Genomic DNA, 13,318 nt, shown 5'->3' on the forward strand with positions numbered 1-13,318 from the left:
ACTTTTTAAAAGTTGTGAAGTTTCCTGCCCTTACTCGCCTCCCACTATTATATTCCACACTCCCACCATGATCTGGGTGAAAACATTTTCCTCCAATCCCTATAACTTCTTGATTGCCATCTTAAAAATTATGTTCCCTCATTATCAACTCATCATCTAGGTGGCTTCTCCTTTCTACTCTGTCCATGTCTCTCAATCTGATGCACCTCAATCAGCCTTTTCTACTTTAAAGAAAACAACCCAAGCTTGTCCAGCCTCTTTTCATAGATGAAATGTTCCATTTCAGGCAATATCCTGGGAATCTCCTTTGAACTCTTCCAGTGGAATCCCATCTTCCGATCGTGTGGCAACCACATTGTCCTTCCAGCTCTGGCCTAATCAAAGTTTTTTACAGCTCCAGTATAGCCTTCCTACTCTTATAATCTATGCCCTAATTGATAAAAAGCAAAGAACATTTATGCCACCTTAATCACACTGTTCACTTGTCCAGTCCCCTTCCAGGATCTGTAAACATTCTCCTCAAGGTTCCTCTGAGCTTCCTAGTGTCCTACCACTCATTGAGGGTTCCTTGTTACATCTTCCAAAGTGTATCACCTGAGCCCTATCTGGGTTAAATTCCATCTCCCCTAATCTGCCCATCTGACCAATCTGTCTATATCTAAGGCTGGGCGGGGGAGAACCTTATAGAGGTGTGTAACATTTTGAAAGTGAGCAGCTATCCCTCTTAGTTTGAAGTGCCAGTAATGAGGATATTTAAAGTTAACCACTTGGCCAACTATCGTGTCATCCACAAGCTAACTTCTCATCCTCCCACCCACATTCTCACCTATATAGTGTATATATTTCACAAACAGTAAGGGACCCATCACTGATCCCTGTGCTACACCACTACACGCTGTCCTCCGGTAACACACCTTCCTACCACAAAGCCAGTTTTGGATCCAACGTGCCAAGTTACCCTGGACGTATATGCTTTTAGCTTCTTTATTGTTCTCTCATGGGGGACCTTGACAAAGGCTTTGCTGAAATCAATATAAATTACATCAGCTACACTACCCTCCTCTATACACTTGATCGCATCCTCACATTTAATCAAGTTCACCCAGAGTGAAAAATTCAACCAGATTTGTTAGGCATGACCTCCCTCTGACAAAGGCATGCTGACTATCCCTGATCACCAAGCAGAGATTAATTCTGTCCTTCAGAACAGTCTTCAATAGATTCCCAACCGCCAATGTGAGACTATCTAATCTGCCTTTTCCCTGGTTTATCCCTACTATCTTTCCTGTAAAGTGAAACCACATTAGCTGTCCTCCAGTCCTCTGGTACCTTCCCTGTGGCCAGAGAGGAATTGAAAGTTTGAATCAAGCCCCTGTAATTTCCTCCTTCACCTCCCATGCAACCTGGGCTGCATCACATCCTGACATGAGAATTTGTCCTTTTGTTTTTAAGTCTGCCAAAACCTCCAATACCACTTCACTCCCTATGTCAATCTATCTTTGAGAATCTCTGTCCTTCTCCCCAAATTCTGTATACATCTCCTACTCATGAGTAAAGACAGAGGTGTGTTATGCTTTTAACATAAAGTCCTCTGTCCCCACACGCAGATTGTCCCTAATGAGTCCCACTCTCTTCCCTTACTTAGGATATCTTGAGATTCTCTCTAATCTTACCTGTGAGTGTTTGTCGTGCCCTCTCTCTCCTCTCCACATTGCATTCTTAGATTTCCCTCTTGCACTTCCTACCCTTCACCAGGACTTCCATTGACTTGTCATTGAGTTGTAAAGATGTACAGCACGGAAACAGACCCTTCGGTCCAACCCATCCATGCTGACCAGATATCCCAACGCAGTCTAGTCCCACCTGCCAGCACCCGGCCCAGGTGAAGTCTAGTCCCACCTGCCAGCACCTGGCCCATATCCCTCCAAAGTCTTCCTATTCATATACTCATCCAAATGTCTCTTAAATGTTGCAATTGTACTAGCCTCCACCACTTCCTCTGGCAGCTCATTCCATATCTGTACCACTCTCTGCGTGAAAAAGTTGCCCCTTAGGTCTCTCTTCTATCTTTACCCTCTCACCCTAAACCTATGCCCTCTAGTTGTGAGCTCCCCAATCCCAGGTAAAAGACTTTGCCTATTTACCCGATCCATGCCCCTCATAAGAAGGTTACCTCAGATTACAACAGGATCTTGACCAAATGGGCCAATGGGCTGAGGAGTGGCAGATGGAGTTTAATTCAGATAAATGCGAGGTGCTACATTTTGGGAAAGGAAATCTTAGCAGGACGTATACACTTAATGGTAAGGTCCTAGGGAGTATAGCTGAACAAAGAGAGTTTGGAGTGCAGGTACATAGCTCCTTGAAAGTGGACCTCTATAAGGTCACCCCTCAGCCTCCGACACTTCAGGGAAAATAGCCCCAGCCTGTTCAGCCTCTCCCTGTAGCTCAAATCCTCCAACCCTAGCAGCATCCTTGTAAATCTTTTCTGAATCCTTTTCAAGTTTCACAACATCTTTCCGATAGGAAGGAGACCAGAATTGCATGCACTATTCCAACAGTGGCCTAACCAAAGTCATGTACAGCTGCAACATGACCTCCCAACTCCTGTACTCAATACTCTGATCAATAAAGGAAAGCATACCAAATGCTGCCTTCACTATCCTATCTACCTGCGACTCCACTTTCAAGGAGCTATGTACCTGCACTCCAAACTCTCTTTGTTCAGCTACACTCCCTAGGACCTTACCATTAAGTGTATACGTCTTGCTAAGATTTCCTTTCCCAAAATGTAGCACCTCGCATTTATCTGAATTAAACTCCATCTGCCACTCCTCAGCCCATTGGCCCATTTGGTCAAGATCCTGTTGTAATCTGAGGTAACCTTCTTCACTGTCCATGACACCTCCAATTTTGGTGTCATCTGCAAACTTACCAACTGTACCTCTTATGCTCGCATCCAAATCATTTATGTGAATAACAAAATGTAGAGGGCCCAGCACCGATCCTTGTGGCACTCCACTGGTCACAGTCCTCCAGTCTGGAAAAACAACCCTCCACCACCACCCTCTGTCTTCTACCTTTGAGCCAGTTCTGTATCCAAATGGCTAGTTCTCCCTGTGTTCCATGAGATCTGACCTTGCCATGAGATCTGACCCAGTCTCCCAAGGGGAACCTTGTCAAATGCCTTACTGAAGTCCATATAGATCATATCTACCGCTCTGCCCTCATCAATCATCTTTGTTACTTCTTCAAAAAACTCAATCAAGTTTGTGAGACATGATTTCCCACACACAAAGCCATGTTGACTATCCTTAATCAGTCCTTGCCTTTCCAAATACACGTACATCCTGTCCCTCAGTATTCTCTCCAACATCTTGTCCACCACCGAGGTCAGGCTCACTGGTCTATAGTTCCCTGGCTGTTGTGTTGGCTGCAGTGTATTAGCAGGGATAGAGAATGGGCTAACCAGTAGAAATCTAGGGGTAAAAGGGGGCATTTTCAGCCTGAGGGGGCCTTAGTGCCAGGGTCAATGTTCCCTCTAAACAACACCCACATGTAGCTGATGTGATGTTCCACGCTCTGTGTCAGCACATGGATTTTGGTAGTGACTTCCAGCTCCAGAAGTTGCTGCTACACATGGACTTCAGAGACCTGTACAGCCAATAGGAATTTTAGATGGAATTCTTGCTGGAGCCACAATAATTATAATGAATGTTAATGAGCTTGTTGATGGAAGTGAATGGTCGTAACCAAATTTGCATATGACACAAATGGGTGGGAAGACACGTGGTGAGGATGATGCACAGTCTCTGAGGCAGGTTAACTCAGTGGGTACAAACTTGGTAAATGGGATATAATGTGGGCAAGGTGAAGTTACGCACTTGGTAGGAAGGATAGAAGCAGCTGAATATTATTTAAGTGGACAAAGACTGCAGAAAGTTGCGGCATAGTGGGATTTGAGAGTCATTGTGTGTCAATCACTGAAATGTAGCATCAACATTCAGTGTATAATAGGGAAGGCAAGTGGATTCTAGGCTTTTATTTCAAAGGGAATGGTGTATAACTGGGTCACCACTCAGTCAAAGCAGAGATGAGGAGGGATTAGTTCTGAGGGTAGTGAATCTGTGGAATTCTTTACTGCTAGGTTGTTTAAGTATATTCAAGGCTGAGAGATTATTAATCAGTAAAGGAATTGAAGTTGTGGGGTAAGGGCAGGAAAGTGGAGTTGAAGATTATGAGATCAGCCATGAAACTGGTGAAACTCATTTCCCCTCCCCCCACCTTACCTCAGTTCTAACCTTCCAGCTCAGCACCATCCTCATGACCTGTCCTACCTGTCAATCTCCCTTCCCACCTATCCATTTCACCCTCCTCTCTGACCTATCACCCCCATTTACCTATTGTACTCTTTGCTACCTTCTCCCCAGGACCCCCCCCCCCCTCCCCATTTATCTCACCACCCTGGAGGCTCCCTGCCTCTATTCCTGATGAAGGGCTTTTGCCCGAAACGTCGATTTTCCTGCTCCTCAGATGCTGCCTGACCTGCTGTGTTTTTCCAGCACCACTCTGATCTAAACTCTGGTTACCAGCATTTGCAGTCCTCACTTTTGCCTTTCTCCCTTATGTTTGTCCAGCTTCCCCATAAATGCATCCACGATATACCATTGCCATCAGCTACTCTCCATGACAATGAGTTCCATGTTCTAACTTGTTACTACTGGTAGCTAACCCTGCCAGGTAATCTGCCGTTATGCCATGCCACACTTGCCTGTCTTATGCCATCTTCACATTGTAGTTTGTCCACAAGCGCTCTGTGACGTCCACAGGCGGACTCCTGTTTAGTGGTAATCTCTTTAGCTTTCTAATTCTGATCAAATGGTCGAAATTTTCTTTTTAGGATGTCACTTTTTTTTAAAAAGAGTTCCTCTTGCTCTTGCAATTTCAAGCTTTCCTTTATTTGGCTTATGGTCTGAATTTGGAATTTTTAGCACATGCATAGTACCAGCATTTCTAAAGATTCTTCTTTCTACTGATTGATCAGGTTTTTGGAGTGTGTAGGAAAAGTGGATAGAATGCAGCACCTTGAGCTTTTCCAATGTTACCAGGTCAAGTTTTCTTCTTCAAGTATTTCCTGAATTTCTTCAATTCGTCAGTGAACATCTTATCATCTAGTTTTTGTCTAAATCCCACCTCTGCACATGGAAGCGTTTTCTTGGTCCACCCTATCAATTCACGTGATACTGATGGCCTTCAAGGTTGATTTGTATTTGATCCTGTCTGAATAATTGGGAATTGTGGTGAATCCACATTGACTTAGAGTTGAGAACCAGGAAAGCGAATGCTGCCACCAATCGCTAAAAGGAAAGTTAATCAGCTCTGAAATCCTCTTCTGAACATGTTGTTTTAATCAGTGAAAAGCTTTTTTCTTTGGAGGCTGATGCCACCAACTAATCTCTCCGTTGTGTGAGAGATGGAGAATTTATTTTGTGTGTTAGAGATCGCGTGAGAAGTCGTGCAGCACACGAGACAGCATGTGAGAGACGAGATAAGAATTTTGTTTATACACTGAGTAAGGTGGATCTGGAACATGCCGCCCTTTAGAGGACTCGGTAATTTTAAATTGGGGAACTGGATAAATACTTGAAATGGAAAAGAGAGCAGCACCATGGGGAAAGGACTGGGGAGGGGGCATTGGGACGAATTGGATAGCTCTTCCAAAGAGCTGGCACAGCCCTGATTGGCCACCTCTTATGCTGGATGATTCTGTGATCCAGACAGATCCAATTATGCACCAAGTGCTGGAGCAGCCATCCAGCAGCTGCACCTGGGCTGCAGGAAGCATTGGTTGTAACCAAAGTGATTTCACATGCACTTAACTACAACACGATACAGGCAAAGGAAACCTGGTCACATGGAGCAGAGGAGCGCCAGAGCTCAAGGGTTATTGAAACCTGGCAGCAGGAAATGAAAAAAAAACACACACAATGCTGGAAAAACTCAGCAAGTCTGGCAGTATCTCCGGACTCCAAAGCGGTCTTACTCGACTCAGAATGTTGCCTGTTTCTCCCCACAGATGCTGCCAGATCATAGAGTCCCTATGGTGTGGAAGCAGGCCACACCAAGTCACCTCAAGTCCACAACATCCCTCTCGTGCATGTCACCTAGACCCACCCCTCTACCCTATCCCTGTAACCCCTGCATTCCCCATGGCTAATCCACCTCGACTGCACAGCCCTGGACACGACGGGCAATTTAGCATGGCCAATCCACCTGACCCAGATATGCAGAATCTCTCCAGAATTTTTGTTTGTATTTCAGTATCCACAATTCTTTGCTTTCAGCAGAAAATGTGGTTGGACCAGTAACAATATATGTAAATGCAGTTGTTCAAATTAATGCCTGTTTGACGCAGGATGGTTCACTTGCAATGGTGTGATGTTTGTAGGTTAAATGTTTGTGTCAGTTGTTGATCAGTGGGGAGCAGCCTTAACTTTGAGATTCTAGGTTTGAGACCCACTCCAGAGATTTGAATCCAGAAAACTGCCACTGCAGTATTGTGCTGCATAGAAGCCTTGCTCTCCACAGGTGAGTACAGAGTACACTGTGGCCATTATATTGAAGAGCAGGGGCTTTGTCTCCAGAATCCATTTAAACAATGCTACAAAAGTGATCTGGTTATTATCATCTTGGTGTTTATGGGAGCTTGCTGAGTACAAAATGGCTGCATCTCAAAAGAATTACATAAGTGATTTTGCATGTGTTGAAAATAAAATACAAATTTGAAGGTATTGACATGGCCTCTATCATATTTTGATAAATGCAGATGTCCAAGTGTCACTTGCTTGTTATCACTGACTGTGTTCTCTTTTATTCAATGACAGGATTATCCAATTTCTGATGTTGACCTGATTCTAAAGAAAGCAAAAGAACTCCAGGATTCTGCATAGCGGCAGTGGAAAACTGCTCAGTATTCCAGGAAGCTACCGCCCCCCCTCCCCCACTGACATCTTCACATTCTTTGACAGACATACACGTGTGGACCCACAGGCACACACGTGACAATATGGTGGGAAAGTGACCAAACCTGCCTTTGCAGTGCCTTCTGGGAAAATGTCTCCACACCCACAGGGAAGTGTGTGGCTAAAGTTGTCTTTAACTTTGTACTGTGCAATCCTGTGACTCCTTACCCCACCTCTTCCCCAACCAAATCTTTCCATCTCCCTTCCTCCCTCCACTATCAAGGGATATGCACTAAAGGTGCTGAGCAAGACATGAGTAATTGCACTCTGAATGATGACAATGGCATTTACTACAATGATAGAGTACAGTAGCAAGATAAATTAATAATTATGTGTCACTGAGCTAAAGAAGGAGAAGCCCAGTTCTGCCATGCTATCTTGGTTGTTTTCTGTTGTGCTACCTGTGTTAGAGTGGTCTAGTCCAACTTAACTTAACCTTAAAACAGTAGCTGAGAGCTCAATCATTTCAAATTGAATGATCCAGTCCAAACCCAAACTGCAGTCCACCTTCCATTACTTTGAGATACTGTAAACTCCTCACTATATCCTGAGATACAGTGAGGTTTCCTGGATCTTCAGTATCACAGCATTATGACCTCCTGAAAGTTATGGTGGTGGTGTTGGAGACTGGGAAGTGACTGACCAAAATTATCTCTGGGACTGAGGGAAACATTTTGCAGGTTACTTGCTTTTTAGTACTGGCATCTCCACCCAGCGCCATAGGGATAAATGCAGAAACCTTTTTCAATTGCAGCAATATTCAAATAACTGGCCAGGCTTTCAGACTCGTTGCTGCTGATTCGAGCAAAGTGCAGAACACCTTGTTTCTTTAAAGTTTGAGGTGTTGCATCACAGCCTATGATTGATATTCAGTGCAGAAACTGAGAATCAGTATGCCTTGTTGAGTCAGAATCGATATCACTATTGTTAAATTTGTATTTAAGCTTTCTACAGTACTCCAGTCTCCCGTATGAAATCCCTTTTTTAATGTTGTAGGGAAACATTGTCTGAAATGATCACATCTGATCTTTAAAGATGCCTCTTAACTGCTGGTGATTTGTTCAGGAGTTCATACCAACATTAGTCCATCACATAGGCTAAAAATAATTCAGCTGTCTTCAACCACCAGGACTCTTGCGTGTTTAGTGCTAAACCTTAATCTGTCCCCATATTTAATACTAAACCATCCCAGCATTTCTCTAAAGAGACAACTTTTCTTTGTAGCAATAATGGTAGGACTAATGAGAAGACAACAGTTCAAATCTTTGTGTCGCCACTCTGTTACCTACTTGCACCCCTTGTGTTTAACACCTTTTGTTTTAATTGGGTTATCAAGCTAAACATCAACTAAATGTGCTCAGCATTCGCAACACTGTGGTCAGCAGTGATTTCAAGACTTGGTCAGGGTCATTCCAAATTTTGGAATTTATCACAACACTTATTACCCACATGTTTTTTTTTGGAAAGCTCATTAAACTTTAACATTATAACTGGGCAGGACCAACCCTTCAGTAATTCCTGTTCCTGTTATTCCCAGTGAAGCTGCATCCCCCGAAGATCACATTCTATAATTGAGTTTATCACACAATAGGCTGTTGATAATTAGCTGTTTGTGATAAAGAGTGCAGAAATGTCCCCACTTATATTTTCCCTGCATTCCAACAGAATTGTCTGAAGGTTGAATCCGTATCCAGTGTGTATAATTTGTTTTTGATAATTGGGTAAGTGATTTGTTGTATTGCAAAATGCTGGAAGCTGGGTTTTGTTGGGTCTGATAGTGCAACTTGGTTATGTGCTTTCCCCTGTACATTGCCAGTCATGTGTTTTAAAGTGTGAATTTCTTTCCTCCTCTTCACCCACCAAACATTGAAAGGTCTGCCTTTCTGGTCACTGAAGCTCTTGATCTGCTTGCATTCGGCCCATTGCAGTGCTAGTCCCTTGTGGCACTGTTCAAGTTTAAGAGAATCTGAGTGAAGCAGAGAGCTGCAAGTTCAGTCGAGCATTTTCTTCAGTGCGAGGTCAAGACAAAGAGGAACGTTGGTAATTAAACGTATAGTGTTAATTGGAATTAAAGTTGTACTGACCGGGAGAAGCCATCCACATTCCTGCAGTGAAAATACCCATTGCTATAACTGCCCAGTGTCTTGGTGACTCACTTTTCTTACTGGTTATAGGTTCCCAGTCTGGCTTTGTGATGTGACGTCCAAGGTTTGAAGCTTTCTATGACACAGTTACTCTTCCTTTCTGCATTTAACCCCCAATGCACCTTTTTCTGACAATTTCACCTCAGTTCCTAACAAAGGGAACTGTTGTTTGTCTTCTCATGGAGGAGGTGGATAATGGTAATTCCACTTTGTTCTGCCAAAAGTTAAGAAAAAGGCCTTTTTGCTTATTGCTGGTACTTCATACAGGCTATCCCAACACAAAGTAATTTTCCTGGGGAGGCCTGCGAACTGGGGAATCAAATAGTTCCCTCCAGACCTGTCCTGCAATTTTGGGTGTGGGGTATAGAGTTTAAATCTCCATTCCAACCAATGTTCATTTCTGATACCAACGGGTCAGGATTCTTCCACTAATGAGGGGGCAGCACTTAGAAACAAAACCACAATGTCCCAACCTCCCATAAGTCAAAGGAACACAGGAAGGCCATACAGCCCCTCGAGCCCTGACTTCAGGCCGTTTTTTTTTGGGGGGGGGGGAATTTCTGCTTCCATTTACGTAAATATTTTCTGAACCTGACACTTGAATTTCCAGTTGTTCCAGTTTTAAAATTAGCTCCCCCACCTCTGCTCTCTGAGTTGGATTGCTTTGAACTCGGGCAGTGTCCTCTGCCAATAACAAAGTGGAATTTTGGGCTCCGGGACTGAGCTATCATTCTCTCCCCACACCCATCCCACACATAAAGGGAACATTTCAATTTATTCTTTAAGTATCATTTTGAGTCACCACAATTTCTGTTCTTAGTGTGTCCTTTTTCTTTTCATGTTAGCCCAGCTTTTGCAGGACCCAACCTTATCCTTGCTTTCCCATTTGCTCCATTTACCCTGACCATGTGTGCCTTGGCATCTGACACCTCTCATTGTGTGTGGGGTGGGGTGGGAAGGGAAGCTTGGAATAAGATTGGATGCCATTAAGGAGTCCCAGTTAGTTGGGAGATGGTTAAGGAGCAGTATCACACTGCAGTGGCTGGATGGTTTTAGGGACCACCTTTGTCCCACATCACTCATGCAAAGGTTACTCACCATTACCACGCCACAGATTCTGTTCCCTAATGCTCCTAATTGTTGCTCGGTTGTGTATTCGCGTCTGCCATGTGACAAGATTGTATCAAAGATGAAAACCCTCCAGATTATGGACTGAGAAGTTGATTGTTTATTAGACTAAATTTTTCAAAATATTGATGTTTTGAGGGGGTTACATTGTTTCAGATAAGTGTTGATTCAGCTTATTATCATTGTATATGGAAATACTTTGGAATGACATTATCAATGGATAAGTAGTATATAAGACAAATCAATGCAACTGATTAGGATCTAATGAATGGAATATTTTTTTCTGAACTAAAACAAATCCTACTTCTAATGTGGCTCTCCAATATTGGTTTCAAAAGTTTTTTTATAAATTAGTGGATCCTCCCAATTCTGGTAAACAGTCAACAGCAAAACTCTAGGGTTTGCTATAATGCTCTTGCAAAGGAAACACTGCAGTAAAATGACAGTATTGATCCCAGATTTAGACCATTTCCCTTGGACTTTTATGCATGCACACACACACTTGCCTCCTGTGTATCTATCTCTTGTACCTTTCCCTCTCACACTCCATTTAGCCTTCTCCCATCTTCTATGAAAGATAATAAATTGATTGTCTCTCTTCTACAATATCTGTTGGCATCTGCCAGCTTCTCATTTGTTGACAATCACAATCTATCTCTCTTTCTTTCTTCTCTGTCTCTATTATGCACATTCCTTACATTTGTTCTACGTCTCCCTTTCCACCCCATCAACAAGACATAACAAATAGACTATCTTGTGCACAGTCTGTCTGTTTGTACACTGTCACGTGTTCTCTCTCTCTCTCACACTGCCCAACAATACCTGTTGGGAGAAGGATGCTTGGTAGAAAGCCAAGTATTAAAATAAGCGTGCAGCTGAAGGTGCTGTTTTTGACAATATTCAGTGTTATTTTAGAATTGATTTAATATAAATTGCGAATGCTTAGAACTATGGTGTTTATAACTAGATGTGGTGATCAGTGTTTTAATTGATATGACAGAACCCTGAAGGTCACAATGATACTATAGAGAGACTGAATAAATGCCTCCTATTTTCCCAATAATAGTTATTCTTATGTTATATATTTGCCTTATGATGAACTTTAATTGCTTTTCTTAAATGTTGTAATAGATTTCTTTTTGATATTGGGATTGGAGTGCAAAAGTCTTAAAACGTGGTGCATCTGAGTATAGCTCAGTTGCACTTATCCCAGTTTATGGGCAGATGGGGATTAGACTCTTGAATTGGAAGACTTTATTTGAAAGCCTTCCTTTCCCATGACATTTACAACCAGTGGCAGAGAGGTACAAGGACGTGGCTAGTCTCTGATTGGCAGGCCAGTGATCCAACTGGGCAGTATTACATATCTGCCTGGCTCAGATAAGATTGTCCAGGCTCATGGAGAGGTAATGTACTTCTGTGCAAAGAGCAAATAGCAGCCTTAACGTGTTCTGCACAGCTTGATCCTTTGCAGATAGGGATGTGTGTGACCAAGAGGTGGTAGTTCAGAGAGGGAAAGGAACGAGACAGCAAATGATTGATTTTCCTTGCCAGCATTTGTGGCTGAAGTGGGGATGACATTTAGTGATCAGTACAAGAGCTAATCCCTTTGAAGCATGAATGACCAAAGCTAATGATGTTATTTCAACTGCCATAGGATCCTAATACGATGAAACTATATTGTTTGTGACTGTTGCTGCATATAAACTGTAGCAAATTATGTGCCATCTGACAGCAGGACCGTGAGGGACAGATTGCCTGTTGTGGCTCTTTAGACATGGTTATGTCTCTCTAACTTATTCAGGAAAGGGTATGAAGGTAGCAACAAAACAGATCTCAACACTAAATTATAGTGCAGGAGGGATCGAATGATTACGAATGCATGATGTTGATCAACTGGAATGTATTGCATGTGAGAGCCAGTGCAACTTATTTTTGCATTATGGTTTAGGCTCTTGTTTCATGACTGAGGCTGGCTGTTTAATCTGTGACTGGTTTATTGTATTTTCATCAAAAACTAAACCTCAATCAACTCTGTGTCAGAAATGCAACAAAACTTGGAAAAGACATATTTATCTGCTACAGCACAATTTTATTTTTGCTGGCCAGAAACAAGAGTAAATTATTTAATTCTTTTTGCTGTTGATTGTGATGTTTGATTTGAAATTTCTTACTAACACCTCCCCAGGTCATTGCCTGAATAATGGTATTCAATTACAGTAAAGAAAAGTGAGGTGCATTAGCCAAATTCCACCAAACTTTACCTGAAACCTCTGCATCTTCTACGAATTATAAGTCTCAAGCTCTTTATGAAGGTTTTTGGGGCCAACTCATTTAGGCTCCTTCTGTGATAAGCTTCTGATTGTGTGAATGTTTCAATAAAGGTTTACTTACTCTGTGTGACATTTTGACTGTTAGTACTGTTTTCCAAAGGAAAATGTGCACTTGTATTTAAAATAATTTTACAAATTGCGCTCAATGTTGACACCTGAATTTTAGAATTAAAAAAATTTGATAGCATATTCTGTTCAAAGCGCATATTGTTGTTTATGTTTCAAAATAAAATTAATTTTAAAACTGTATGTACTAATTGTTTTTACTCATCTGTTTCCTATGTTTGTCATCTTGAGCTGAGCTTCTGACAGTTGTTGACAAATCAATCGACTTCCACCAATATCCTTCCCTCAGTTCATCTCTTAAACATCTCTGTTTCTTTTTAGATTTATCTGCTGTAAATCTCTCCCTGTTGCCCTGCATTTTACAGTCCTCCATAAACTTGTGCTTGTTCAAAACTCGAGGAGAAAGTGAGGGCTGCAGATGCTGGAGATCAGAGCTGAAAATGTGTTGCTGGAAAAGCGCAGCAGGTCAGGCAGCATCCAAGGAACAGGAGAATCGACGTTTCGGGCATAAACCCTTCTTCAGGAAGCCCTTATTCAAAACTCTGTATCCTCATTCTTATCAAGTCCCATCACAATTGCCCCTTGTTTGTGCTGATGTACATTGATTGATTCCTTTTGGCAATCC

General features: G+C 42.4%; 1 protein-coding gene across 1 annotated transcript in view; it reads left to right on the plus strand.

Moving 5' to 3' along the window:
* tbc1d13 (TBC1 domain family, member 13) overlaps positions 1 to 12,876 on the plus strand; it is a 44,514-nt gene extending 31,638 nt beyond the window's left edge. Inside the window, exon 14 of the mRNA XM_043719715.1 lies at positions 6,885 to 12,876. Coding sequence (XP_043575650.1) covers positions 6,885 to 6,950 — 66 coding nt within the window. The 3' untranslated portion in view covers positions 6,951 to 12,876. The remainder of the gene's footprint in view (positions 1 to 6,884) is intronic.
* The last annotated feature ends 442 nt before the right edge of the window (positions 12,877 to 13,318 follow it).

Source organism: Chiloscyllium plagiosum, chromosome 30 (assembly GCF_004010195.1).
Source record: "Chiloscyllium plagiosum isolate BGI_BamShark_2017 chromosome 30, ASM401019v2, whole genome shotgun sequence".
Lineage (NCBI taxonomy): Eukaryota > Metazoa > Chordata > Chondrichthyes > Orectolobiformes > Hemiscylliidae > Chiloscyllium > Chiloscyllium plagiosum.